The following is a 14,241-nucleotide window of genomic DNA, read 5'->3' as shown; positions in this document are numbered from 1 at the left end:
AGGGTGGTTGATGGCCTTGCAGCATCCACACAGGGACCCCCTCCTTCTCTCCTGCTCTCTGCCCCCTTACAGAAGCCCCTAGGGGAAAGGATGGGCTTCTCTAAGATATATCTTTCTCCCAGGAGGCTTTTACTGTTTCTTCCTTGTATTTCTTTCTCCAAACTACCCCTTGTACCTGCTCCCTTGCAATGATATAACCAGAAAAAAACACGTTGTCTTAAACCTTGTCCCTATCCTTCCTCTAAGACACTGTGGGTTTAGCCACCAGCTCCATACTTGCTCTCCCAAGTTCCTGCAAGCTTCATGTGTCTCCCTCTGTCCACATACAGAAGCTGGCACACTTTTCTGGCTCCATGTTGTAGAAGAAACAGCTCAGTCCTGGTCTCTCAGGGGTCACACAGAGTCTCCTTGGATCAAAGTGAGCAGGACCATGAGACCAGATCCAGATCTCTGAGCAGAACCTCTTGACCTGTGCTATTCTGCAGAATTCTCTTTGTGCTGAGGCTGGATCATGGTCTCCTCTTATCTGCACAGCTTCTGATCCCCTCCTCTGACTCCTGGGTTGAGCAGTGACCTCAGCCCCAGCCGACTTCTGTTTCTGCCTCCCCCACCCGAATCCCTTCATTGCTCTGCATCTCCAGATAGTCAGAGCCCCATGACTTCTCCCAAAGATCACAAGCTTCCTCATCTGGGGGAGACACAAGTCCTTTTCTGTTGTTGTTTTTCTAGAGGGGTGAGCAGGGATCCTGGTTTCAATAACGGTTGGAAAGAGAACTTTCCAGAAATGAGGATTGGGTGGATTTTTTTTTTTCTGAATAAAAAGTTGTGTGTTTAAATACTGTAATTAAAGTAATACCGAACTATCTGTTCTGTGGGGCTATCCCAGCTAGATGTTCTGAATGACAGAGTAGTCCCATCAGACCCAGCAGGACCATGCAGCAATGTGGTGGGGAGGGCCAGCCTGGGAAGAGGTTGACCATCTCAGGGGACACAGGTACCAATTAGGAGGCTGAGGATCTGTGGTCCAGTTTGCCAACTATTCTCTATGGGGGGAGGCAGGGAGGCTGGATATTTCCAGTAGTAGAGAGAAATGCAGGCTCTAATGGAGCAGGGACCTTCAGGAAGGAGGGTGATGTGCCTGGGACTTAGGAACACCCTTCTGAAAAGAGGAACACACTGGTGCTGCATGCAAAATATGCAAAACAAAGGAAAGGGGTGATGTCCTAGGCAGCCTCTGTTACCAGACCATCTAAGGCCCCAGCTCAGAGCAGAAATAGCAAAGGACGATGTGGGGACTTTTCTAGAAATCTGGCAGCCAACTCCAGGAGGGGAGCCAGTTTCCACCCTCAGGATTTCAGCTGCTATCTGTAAGCACTCACCTCTTTCCAACTTCCAGATGCCCCCACCCCAGACCACAGGAAATGGGGCGGGGAGGGTGCTGCTGGACACTCCCAGTAGCCTCAGGAAACACCTCCAAGTGTGTCAACAGTGGCAGAGGTGGCTGGGCCCTAACAAAGGTTGATTCTTCCATTCTTATCTTGACAAAGCCAGACCTTTCCCCCAGCCCTCCCCCTCCCCCATGTGTCTCTGGCTTTCCTCCAACTTCTCTAACCAGAGGTTCTTCCACAGAACCCAGGAGAGGTAAAGGGAGGGGGCTAGAACCCTCCTGGGACTGGAGGAAAGCAAGATGGTAATCAGAAAGAAAAATCCAGTTGGCTTCCAACTAGTAGCACATTTTGTCATGAGTGACCATTTGAGAGTGTGACCCAGTTAGAGGAAAAGAAGCAATTGCGTCTTGTAGCCATTTTCCCTGAGTATATGAACATGTAGGCTTTGGAAGGAAGGACTGTGTTCCCGGGGGTGGGGTGGGGGGTGGGAAGGGTAGGGTTCTCCACCACAGCTGGGAAGCTTTGCTTCCTCAGAAAAATCAAACTTTCCCACCTTTGACTTGCACATCCTGGTGCAGCAATGGCTCCACCTGCTGGCCTTGCTGAGCTCCTACTGCTCGGCCTCAATTCAAGTGGCTCCATGTTGAGTTTCTCTCTGCCACTGCCCCACCCTGAAGAGTCTAGTCCAGTTTATGTCATACACAAAACTCATATAACCACAGAAAGGCACTGATGGAGAGGACCTTAAAGATACATTCAACCCAACTTCCTTATGATATAGTTAAACACAAACTAAGGCTCAGAGAAAGGACACACCTTGCCCAGTCAGCTAGAATTCACAACTCCCGAATGGGAAACTTTTACCTTCATCATATCACCCTGTTCTTCTGCGGAGTCCTCTGGGTTCCTCTAGTTGGATGCCATGAAGTCAGTAAAGGAATGTCAGGGTAGGTCTGGGGTTTCCCATTTGGAGCATTTCACCAACATGCGGTATGTGTGGCCTGGCCCTCCAGCAGGTCCTGGGCCTAGCAATTAAAATCCCAGGAGATGGCGAGGTTCAGCTCCTTCTGCTGTGCCCTGGGGCTCTCTGCCATATTACATTGTTCATTACAGACTCATGTCTGCCAGATTTTCATCTAAATGGATAAATGAGAGTACACTCAGCCTTGATGAATAGGTCATCCCCATTCCATTCCTTCTAAGTAGATCAAGTCCACACTTCCTTTTCACACAAACCCGGGAAAGGGTGAGCAGTTTTGTGCAACCAGATGTTTCTTCCGTCCAAGGAATTTCCAGCCACTGTTAAGTCATTCACCAACTTTTATTAAACACTTGTTATTTGTCATTCACTGTTCTAGAGTCTGGAGATATAGCAGATGTTCACGGAGCTTACAATTCTAGCAAGGAGATAAGCAACAATCTTATCTCAGGAAACATATAGGTATGTTTTCGGGGCATATGAAGAGCTATAAAAATATAAAATACAGAAGTTCCCCTTTATATGTTCTAAGATGTCTAAAACCGCAGATAGTACTAAACCCTACATATGAATAGTGTGATCGTGCAATAATTGACCTGATAACTGAGATAGCTACCACGTGACTAGCAGGCGGGTAGCTCATACAGTGTGAATACTCTGGACAAAGGGAATATTCATGGGCTGGCCAGGACAGAGTGGGATGGAGAGAGATTTTTTTAGCATGCTACTCAGAATAGAATATTAAATTTTCCATTTAATATTTTCTGATTGTGGTTAACCATAGGTAAGTGAAACTGGAAAGAAAAACTAAAGGGGATGAGTGTAGATTGGGAGTAATGGTTGGTGTTTTATATGTGGTAGTTACTTTTAAAGAGGTGGCAGTTGAGAGCATAGGTTCGTTTGAAAGAAGAAGTGGATCTGGTTATAGGTCAAGCTGGAGAGCTCCTCCCATGCAGAGCAAATAGCAAGTGCAAAGTTCCATGAAGCAGACTTGTCAAGGGCAAAAAAGTGTGAGGGAAGGCAAGATGGCCACTGAGGCTGCATTGGTGAGAGGGGAGAATGACAGGAGGCCAGATCATATTAGGCCTTTTAGTGGAAATCACCATTTTGAGCAGAAAAGTAATTTGATCTGATTCCTGTTTTAAAAAGATCCTGCTGGCTGCTGAGTTAAGAATAGAGATAGAGGACAAAAGAGGAGAAGGAAGGAGACCAAGTAGACTCTAGTGACAGTGTCAGGGGAAATGCTCATGGCCAGGAGCAGATGATCATGAAGTGGAATTCAAAGATGTTTTGAGCCAGGTGCAGTGGAGCACACCTGTAATCCTAGTGGCTTGGGAGGCTGAGGCAGGAGGATTGCGAGTTCAAAGCCAGCCTCAACAAAAGTGAGGTGCTAAGCAACTCAGTGAGACCCTGTCTCTAAATAAAATACAAAATAGGGCTGGGGATATGGCTCAGTGCCCCTGAGTTCAATCCCCAGTAGCCCCCCTCAAATAAAAAGATGTTTTGAAGTTAGATCTAATAGCACTTGATCAGTGCATTTATTCCTTCAAATAATACAACAATTTATAGGAGCTAACCTTCATTGAGTACTTAAAAAAATTGAGACACAGCATCAATGTTAAAATAGAGTATTTTACTTAATACTCACAGAACTTCAACAAAGTAGGTACTATTCTTTTAGAAAAATAAACAGAAACTCAAAGAGTAACAAGGAACCATGTGAGATGCTCAGCCAACAGAGGTTGAGATGAAGAAGATATGCATTTATTTGTACCCACAGATTTTAAAACATTGCAAAGAATACTATAAGTATATTCAAACAAATAAAAACAAAATAAATACAAGGAATAAAATAAGAAATGATATCCCAGAAGTCAACATGAAGTACAGTGCATCCAGAGTGGGCGGGCTCCTTCCAGCTGGGGAGATCTGGGTAGGTCTGTGAAGGTGGGTATGATTTTGATGGTGGTGATGAGTTGAGGATATCTGGAGCCAAAAGAAGAGCACATACAAGATGGAGTCAAGAAAGTAAAAGTTACTTTCAAAGAACAGTCTTTTTCTCTGTATAACAGAGAAAGAGGATGTGTTAAGGGAAAGTGAGTTCCAGAAAATTCGGTGTGTCACTGATTGTGTAGGATGGATAAAGCTGGACCAGAGTTTAATTTTATTCAGTAGAAACGAAAAAAAAAAAACCCAGAAAAAAATGAAATTATTTGTTAATTTATTTGAAAATAATTATTATTCCATTACCTAACATGTAACAAAATGAAAAATAATTATATTTTACAAAAAAAATTGAGAAAAAGAGTGGCACTGTTTTACACTTTGATAAATTTCTAATATCTGGCTTAATAGAAGATTGCCAATTCTCTTATGTGCCTCTGTATTAGATCTGTTGTGATACTACATGTGGTGCAGACTCTGGAACTCCACTCTGCACTTGTGAGAGAATGAAAGTGAAGAAGGAAAATAACATTTTAGCATTAATATGAAAATAGTTTTGATTTCAATGACCCTTTAGATTTGTTTAAGGAATCCCCAGGGGACATTGGATCATACTTTAAAAACTCCTACTCTCAATCTGCACAATTTCAGTACCAACTAGCCTCATGCGGCTACTGAGCACTTGAAATGTGGCTAGTATGAATGAGGAACAGAACTTCCAATTTTATTTCATTTTAATTAATTCAGCTTTTAAAATGAACCATATACATTGTGTGTGTGTAAAATATAACCTTTAGTTTTAGTAAAAAAAAATATATTTTGTTTTAACCCTTAAAATTTAACATCTGAATTGAGATGGGCTTTGTTAAGTACATGCCAGATTTTAAGGATTTCAAGAGAAAAAAAAGAATGTTAAGTATCTCATGAGTACTTTTTTAAATATTAAGTTTGTGTTGCTATGATAACATCTGGTATATACTAGATTAAATAAAATGTATTTTAAGATCAATTTCATGGCTAGAGTTGTAGCTCAGTGATGAAGCGCTTGCCTCACACATATGATGCAACTTTGATTCTTAGCACCTCATAAAAATAAATAAATGGTCCATATACAACTAAAAATATCTTTTAAAAAAGATTAGTTTCACCTTTTTACTATTTAAAACGTGGCTACTAGCAAATATGAAATGACAATAAAGAAGCTGGGATGTGGTTCAGTGGTAGAGTGCTCACCTAGCATGCATGAGGCGCTAGGTTCCATCCTCAGTACCATGTAAAAAAATAAATCAAAAAAATAAAGGTATTGTGTCCATCTACAACTTTAAAAAAATTCTAAACAAACAAACAAACAAACAAAAACAAACAAATAAATAGCTCACAGTGTAATTCTATTGGGTAGTGCTGCTCTAGATGAATCCAGACAATACTGGCTGGCTTTGTGTGCCACCTGAGGTGTATTCTTCACTGTGAAGGTAATATAGAGCCACTGGAAAGTCTGAAGGAGACATAATCAGATTTATACTTTGGAAAGCTCTTTGGTTGGAATGTGGATCATGGACAGAAGAGGGGCCCAGCAAAGAGACGACTATACTCTGGAAGTTAAGTACAACATGTGGCTGAAGAAAAGTGGCTGGATGGGAGATGTCTTGATGATACAGTCAACTGGATTTGGTTCTTAGGCATAATAATGGTTTTTATGGCTATATGGGAGAATGGCCTTATTTTAGTTTTGTGTGCAAAAATCTTTAGGAATGAAATTTTATAATGTCTGTACTTAGTTTCCCATGGTCCAGCATACCACATAGAAGCCTATATATCCACATACACATGTGACATACCTGTGAGAGAATGAGAGTGGAAAGGCAAATTGCATTTTAGTATTATCATGAAAAAAAATACATATGTATATAAAGAGAGATGGGGAGGGCCAAGAAAGCAAATATGATGTAAAATATTAGCAATTTTAGATCTAGGAGAAAATGATCCAGTAAATGGGGGACTCATTGTTTCCTCTTGCAACATTTCTGTAGGTTTGAAAATTTTCAAAGAAAGAAGATGGAGGGAAATTAAAAAAAAAAAAAAAAAAACAAACCTTAAGAGATCTAGTAGTCACTGTTTCGACATAACAGAGAGGGGGAATAGCAGCCAAGAGTGTTTTATGGTTTCCTACCTGGCAATGGAGCAGAGGCTCTCTCTTTGGGAAGATAAGACAAGCTTTCTCTTGCTTTGGAGTGTTGGCTGCATCTTTAAAACCTCCACTTCAAGCTGGTTGCTCAGGATATCTAAAAGGGTTGGCCAGGTAGCAGAGGCTCTCACAGAGAGCTCAATAACTAGCTGTGGAATGAATGAAAGAATGGCTAGCTTGGATTCATAGTTCTCTTGTGCAAGACTTACCTGAGGCAGGAATGGTGGGTCAGGCAGACCCAGATGAAAATGTATCCCAGCTGGGAAGCTGGTTGGGGAACCAAGGTTGTAAGGGAGGCAAGAACATCACTGGAAATGGATTAAAGTTGCAGAAACAGAATTTATGAGAACTCTTCCCAGAAAGAGTTGGAAAACATTCCTTAATATGTCACTGGTGGAGAGATCAGAGGGATTTTTGCCACACATAAGTAAAGTGACTTGGGCTTTCTCATCCCTAAAATAGAAATCATGATACTTATTGGAAGGGTTTCTCCCCATAATAAAGTGTGATAATGGGAAAATTATAACTTTGGTTATTACTTGCTCTTCAGTCTACTATAATCTGGTTTCTGTCCTCCTCCACTCTACTTATCTTCCCCCAAAGTGAACCCCTCCCCAAGGTCAAATACAGCGCAGTAAAATTCAGCAACTGCAGCACCAACAAATGAAGCAATCAGAGCAATCATTCAGCAGTGATTAATAGCGACAACTCCCCTTGGGTCTCAGATGTGAAGCTATACATAGGTAGTTATTCCTAGCTCTTACTTGGTTTTAATGTCTTTGGCCTTCAATCAATCAATTCACCTTCCTCTGACCTGCAAGACCTCCCCCAACAGAAAGATTTCCTGAGTAAGAATCACCTGTGAATGGAACCACTTCAAGATCCGCTTGAGCTGCATTAAATGGCCACATGGTGTCGTGGTCAATCTCTCTGGCTTTGGAATCAGGTCTGCATTTGGAATTCAACTCTGACATTAGCTGTGGAACTTAGAGCAAGTAACTTAAAAAAAAAAAAAGTTTTTTCATCCTCAGTTTCCTCCGCTGGAAAAAAAAATGGGTATTATAATAAATACGTCATACCATTTCTACAAGTATAACAGGAAGTAAAACAAATGTTGTTATGAAAAAAACAACTGCCATATGTCTTCATTCTAGGGTGGGGCAGGATTCATCACAGATGGTGCTTTGCTTATTGGTCAAGGAAAATACTTCTTGTTAAACATTTTTAGTTTTAAAAAGTTACTGAGCTTCTATTCTCTTGGTTCCTTCTCTGACCCGAGATTGAGAATATCCTTGAATGGAAGCGTTTATTCAAAAAAGCGAAATTTCTTTGCATAACAAAGTAACAAATATGAGGTTTTCAGCGGAGACAAAGACCGGGAGAAGATTCTTAGGGAAAGGGAAATGTGGTTGCAGGAAGGGCTCAGAGTAGAACAGTCCAGAAGGAGGGTGCTGAGCACATTAGTGATTTCCTGTGCCGTCTGCTATCCTGTGATGGCCCCACCTTTCAATAAGTCTTCTAGGTAAAATGGCCCTGTGTCCCAAGGAGCCTTTAGGGAAAGAAGAAAAGAAGGGCTTAGCCTGCCATTTGTGAAAGTGAGGGGATGAGGGGACAGCACTGTCAGGAGGAAGGTAAAAAAGCTTGCATGCAGCCGGAGCAGGAATCCATAAGGAAAAATGATCATGAAACTGCCAATTCATTCCCCGGGAGTCCTTGGAATCTTGGGAGGACATAGAGTTCCCACAACATTGTGTATGAGAGCTAAGGCTATTAAAAAAAACAATAATAACAACTGTGATTTAAGAAGGATGATAAAAAAATCAGTTTCCATAAGGATTAAACGAGAGAATGTATATAGAGCAATTAGTTCAGAGGCTAGCTCATGATAAGCACTTAACTAAAGGTAGCTTTTATTATGATGATTTATTGTTCAATTTCTCTTTTCTCCACCTTTTTGAACTTCAAGGGCTTACAATCTACTTGAGAATTATGAACTAGTCACTCATATATTCCACAAACATTTATCACATTCCTTATATGTAACAGGTATGTGTAATAATTTCAGGCAGCAGTAATTAGCATAGCTGATGTTACTGAGGGCTTAGTACGTGCTGAGTCCTGTGCTAAGTGCCCCAAATGGTTTATCCTCACCACAATCCTGGGGAGGAACAATTATATTTCCACCTGACAAATGAGAAAACTAAAGCACAGTGAGTTTGAAAAGACTTGCCCCAGATCACAAGTCAGTAAGACAGATGAGTTTTGAACCTGTGCAGCTGGATTTGAGGGCAGGCTTTTAAGTCCCACACTAGGCTGTTTTTTTTTTTTTTTTAATGCCATTGATAATGCCTGTGAGTTGTGGCATACAGAGGGGCAGGAACCATGGGGGAGTAATTCTAGAAGGGTGGGTAGGATTTTCTTCTTTTCCCCACCTCCCATTCCCTTTTCACTTCTGAGCTGTCAGGATAGGTGTTTGATAGATCCTAACACATCTGTCCACCGTTGCTCACTGGCTCCTTTGAATTCTCCCGTTCTGCCTGTGCCCACTATTAGCAAGGGGCAGGACGAGGAGGAAGTGAAGGGAAAGGTCTGACTGGAGCAGTCAATAGATAATTAGAAGCTGACTATTTTACCATAATGCAGCACAACGGCAATAAATAAATCAATCACTTGGGGGATGGGGAATGACTTTCCTATAATCAGCTATTAAAGGCTTGTATCACTAATTAGTCTATTAATTAGAATGGTTCTCTCCCTTCCACATGTTATCAGCCTGCCAAGGCAGAGAAAACCCAGCCCCCAGGGCAGGAGATAAGGGAAATAAGACAGACCTGAAGCAGCAGATTCAAACAGCTGGGCTTGTGTGTGTGTTTAAAAGCACAGCTCTTAGTGCCCGGGGCGAATCCACCTGTTAGTAGAAAAGGAACATTTATCAAAAACCAAAGGGCTGTTGTCTTTGTTGAACAGAAAGGGGGAAAACGATTTAATCTTTAAAGAGAAAAGTCACCATAAACACACACACACACACACACACACACACACACACGGGGATCTTGTGAAGGGCAGTTCCACCGGGTGTCCCCTGGGGCTCTGGACAGATTGAGAAACAAACACGCAAAGGCAGCACTATGGGAAGATCCAGCAGCAAAGAGACTCAACACCTGATGCCCGGATGTGTACATCCTAGGGAACACACACATCAAGCTCCTACTATGTGTCGGGCACCACTTCCGTTCTTCACATTTGTAAAAATGCCTCGTCTGATGATATCACTGACATTTTCAGGATGCCCTTGAGTTATTTCTGGAGCTTCTGAAAAGGGGCTTCAACTAAGCCCCCACAGTCATGTTTTTGGCTCTCTGTGGTCCACGCCCCCTGTTCACCAAGATCTCAGGAAAACCTCTCATTACCTTGGCTCGACATGGGCCCAGAAAGTCAAAAGTCATTCTTGAACAGTTCCAACGACCTCTGACCTCCAAAGCTGTCTCCACATTCCTGGGAGCAAGCACTTCAGCCTTCATTCTGTTTTCTTTACTTCCCCAGCTCCTCTTCTCCTCTTTGACACCACCTGGTCACCAAATAACCCGTTCCCATGGCTTGAAATACAGCAGCCATCGGGCCTGGGTGTTGCAGTAGGCTTCTCCACTAGCAACAACCTGCCAACAGCCATCAGTCATCCTTTTCAAGTCTCACAACAGACACATGATAGGCTATTAACCCCATTTTGCAGAATGGGCACATCAAGGCCCAGGTGGTTGATTTGGCCACACTTCTGCAGGTGCTGACAGAGCACTTAATATGAACTCAGTAGATATTTGCTGATGGACAGAATTGGACATGGGGAGGAAACAGATATCCAGCTTCTGGGAACCTTGGAGCCTGCAGAAGTCCAATTACATGGTACAGAGGGGCTGTCGACTGAGCTCACCCCACTAGGGTGTGATTAGGGGCAGAAGTGGGGAGTAGAGAGTCATCTCCAAGGTCATTCTTCCTAGCCCATTCCTTTCTATCCTGTTTCCACCACCAACCCACCTCACACACTGAAAAACTCTTTAGAAGAAGGCTGAGCAGTGACATTTTTGAGCACATGATCCTCAGGATGTTGACATATATGTGTCCCAACACTGCTTCCTATTTTAAGGATGGGAGGGAAGAGAAAGGGTGATGTGGTGGAGAGAGCCTATGCTGGAACCCAGTGTCAAGCCTCTTCCGTTCTTGGTAACTATCTAGATGACCTTAGGCAAATTGCCTTCTACTGTCCACCTTTAGTTTCCTCATAAGCAAAATGGGAAATGTCAGCTGCCTATTCAAAATGTTACCGTGAGGATCAAGTGAAGTAATACAACAATACTGACTAACATATAGATATGGAGGACATTAAAGTTGCAAAGTACTGCAACGTATCTCTTCAGCCAGCTTCAAAGCAACCCTGAGTACTATTATCCCCATTTTTTAGTTAAGGAAATGGAAGACTCAGAAAGATGGAAATTCATTTGTTAAAAGTGAGTGATGCTATTCTTAAAAAGCAGTAGACCTGGTCCCACCGCATCTTGCAACACCACTGTATTGCTCCAGAGTCTTTTATCTGGAATGTGTATCATGTTCAAAGTTTTCATTAATTTAATAAAAATTTGTGTGTTCCCACCTGACACCAGGTATGATACTAAGCATTGAAGACACTATTGCAGAAGTATTATGGTGCCAGGGAAAGCAGACATCATTTTAGATGTGGCTAATGTTATTATTATTTGTTACTGGGGATTGAACCCAGAGGTGCTTAACCACTGAGCCTTATCCCCAGCCCTTTTTATTTTCCCTTTTGAGATGGGGTCTCATTAAGTTGCTTAGGGTCTTGCTAAATTGCTGAGGCTGGCTTTGATCTTGGGGTCCTCCTGTTTCAGCCTCCTGAGCTGCTTAGGTGACTTAAACGACAGACACATACTTCTCACAGTTCTGGATGCTGGGGAATTCAAGATGGAGGGACTGGCAGGTTTGTTTCTGGAGAGGGTCTGCTCCTGGTGTGTAAATGGCCAACTGTCTTCTTGTTTCCTCACAAGGCAGAAGGCAGAGAGAAAGAGAGAGAGCAAGTGCTTGTGTCTCTTCTACAAGGGCTCTAATCCCATTCCTGGGGGCTCTGCCTTCATGACCTAATTACCTCACCTTCTAATACCCTCACTTTGGGTTTAGGATTACAAGTATGCTTTTTAAAAAAATTTTTTTTTTAGTACTGGGGTTTGAACCCAGGGGTGCTCAACCACTGAGACACATTTTATTTTATTTAAAAATTTTGAGACTGGGTCTCACTAAGTTGCTGAAAGACTTGCTGAGTCACTGAGGTTGGCTTTGAACTTATGATCTTCCTGCCTCAGCCTCCTGAGCTGATGAGATTATAGGCATGTGACATTATGCCTGACACAAATATGCATTTTAAGGGCACAAAAATATTCAGTCCATAGCAGATGTGGAGACTGGCTCTGAGCATGTTGAGACTGGAGGCAGGCAGGCTAGGTAGGATGGAGACAAATGCCGAAATCCAGGTGAGAAATGATAGTGCGCTGAGAATTCAGAGGTGGGCAATCTTTGAAATTTAGTATGTGCAAGGAGGGAGGGAAGTAAGATGGGACAATCAAGGATGACATCCTGGTTGCTTCTGTCATGTGCCACTGTACTTCTGGCATGGCAAGTGGGTTTTGATACCCCTTATTTGGAGTAATGGATACTAGCGGCAGAATAGCTGCTATTTGGCAGATGCATTCTCATGAACTTGTATCCCACCTTCATCCAGGAAACCCTAAATTGTGGCCTTGCCCAGAGGAGAAGGAATAAATAAAAAGACCTTGCCAATTTGAGAATTCTGTTTTTCAGACACGGAGATGTAAGTGAAGTAGTTACATGTTGGTTATTGGTGGAGCATCCATCAGGGGAGGAGGAGGGGCACAGGTTCCCCTGAAACAAAAGCATTCCTCTCCCTGGGCCTCCTGTTCCCCTCAACCCAATTTCTCTTTAATTATTTATGAACAGTTTGTCAAGGGCAAACCATTTAAGATACCTTTGTTGCAGAGGAGGAAATTGACCTTAAAAGAGTTTACAACTAACCACACAGATAACCACAGGTGCATGTATATCTACTAGAGACAAAAGACATAAAGAACATACTTACTCCCAGAAAACAGAGGTCACAGATGGCACTCGAAGAGGCTTTTGTACTGGCCTGAAAGCACAAGTGGAATTTCTTCAGGCAGAAATGTGGGCTTGGGGTCTGCTGGAGATATTTCAGGAGGAGGAAACAGCTGGAGGAAAGGTGGAAGCAGATTCAGAGAATCAATAGCTAGGTCTCTTATCTGTGGATACCTGCAGAGAGGAAATTTTTAACCTGGGGGTCATAGAGCTTTGAGAAGTTTCAGAATTCCCTGAAATTCTATGCAAAATTGTGTTTCCTATGCATGTGAATACAAAAGAACAGAGGATTCACAGCTCTTCTATTCTCAAAAGGGTCTAGATCCAAGAAAAGATTGAAAATCAGTCCTCTAAAATCTCCTGAATTAGAATTTACAGGTAGGCTGGTGCATCTGTGTTGTTTTTTAAATAAGCTCTGCAAATGACCCAGTGCACACCTCTGATCTCATCTCTATGATCTCTATGCAGGCTTACGGAGGACCTACAATACCAGCTCTCGTCATTTTACCCCCATTTTAAAAGAGGGGTCACTGGGAGAGTATTTTGAGGACGAAATGTCAGAGCAATGGGGGAACCAGTATGATATGCAAAGACTCAGGGATAGAGTGAGTGGGAGTCGTCCTGTCCCAAGCCCCTCCACCCCCCCATCCCCCACCCCCGCCCCGCTGCAAACCTACTGGCAAATTCTGGGAATTTCCAAATCCTTCGGCGAGGCTGCGGCAGAATTTTCCCGGACTCGAGCGTGCGGTGCTGGACGCGGCCGCTGGGTGGCGCCACGAAGGACGCCGGGCGTGGGAAGCGCGGCCGCGCGGGCGGGCTGAGCTCACACGCCCGGGAAGCGGCGGCGGGTGCCGCCGCTCCGGCGTCCGCAGCTGCTGCGCATCTCCCGCGCGCCGCGGTTAGCTTGCCGGGCAGCGAGCGGTGTTGCGCAGTGCCTCGGGAGGGTGGCGGCCCCAGAGGTAAGAGCCGGGCTTTGGCCGGGTGGGAGTGGGCAGCGCGGGCCGGGCCTGCAGCGCGGTCCCGGAGCGTCCTGGGACACGGTGGGCTCCCAGGAAGCGATGCCCAGGGGCCCGCCCGTGCCCCACCCCCGCTGCAGCTCGGTCTCCCAGCGCAGCTCCCCTCTCCAGGGTGTGGGAGTGGATCGCGGCCTGGAGCAGCCCGGGCGGGCCCCCGCACTCTGGGGTCAGGGCCATCTGGGCGGTGGGTGAGCAGCCCCCGGCCCGCACGTGAGCCCCAGCCCCCTCCCACCTTGGGTTCCTGGGCTCCGCAGTGGGCGTGGTGCCCCTTTGCTGCAGAGGGGGCGCCCGGAGTTGAGGAAGGCTGTGGGGGAGGGAGAGCGCAGAGACAGGTGGTTGAGGGGGCGAGGGATGGTGCGCCAGGGCTCGTGATATTAATACGTGTTTCTTTTTCCCCCTTCTTCAGGGGGCTCGGAGGTGCGTGTGGCGGAGGCGGCGGGAAGGCCAGAGGCATAGTTTGGGAGAGGGCAGGTGCCACCGGAGGAGATGCCACTGGGCTCTGTCTCTGTTCAGTTCCACCCCCCCCTTACCTCCCCCCCACCCCACCCCATG

General features: G+C 44.4%; 1 protein-coding gene across 1 annotated transcript; it reads right to left on the bottom strand.

Moving 5' to 3' along the window:
* Positions 1-3,981: 3,981 nt before the first annotated feature.
* Positions 3,982-13,866, bottom strand: LOC124097720 (uncharacterized). Its single transcript, XM_058581966.1, has 5 exons — positions 13,582-13,866; positions 13,351-13,490; positions 12,657-12,786; positions 6,482-6,645; positions 3,982-4,353 (listed from the first exon to the last, which is right to left on the bottom strand). Exons 1-5 carry the CDS (start codon positions 13,864-13,866, stop codon positions 4,242-4,244), a joined length of 831 nt encoding a protein of 276 aa, XP_058437949.1. The 3' UTR covers positions 3,982-4,241.
* Between the last annotated feature and the right edge of the window lie 375 nt (positions 13,867-14,241).

This window comes from Marmota monax, unplaced genomic scaffold (genome assembly GCF_021218885.2).
Source record: "Marmota monax isolate L192 unplaced genomic scaffold, Marmota_monax_Labrador192_F-V1.1 WCK01_AAM20220418_F8-fsc00105, whole genome shotgun sequence".
Classification (NCBI taxonomy): domain Eukaryota; kingdom Metazoa; phylum Chordata; class Mammalia; order Rodentia; family Sciuridae; genus Marmota; species Marmota monax.
Note: the sequence above shows the minus strand (reverse complement) of the source record. Positions and strands in the feature narration are given on the sequence as shown.

Bases quoted from the DNA above. Each gene is read 5' to 3' on its own strand.
- LOC124097720 (XM_058581966.1), bottom strand. From the start codon at position 13,866: ATGGCCCTGACCCCAGAGTGCGGGGGCCCGCCCGGGCTGCTCCAGGCC. The intron at 13,491-13,581 runs GCAAGCTAACCG...GTGTGAGCTCAG, and splicing joins GCAACACCGCTCGCTGCCCG to CCCGCCCGCGCGGCCGCGCT. The intron at 12,787-13,350 runs GTAGGTTTGCAG...CCTTTCCTCCAG, and splicing joins GAAATTCCCAGAATTTGCCA to CTGTTTCCTCCTCCTGAAAT.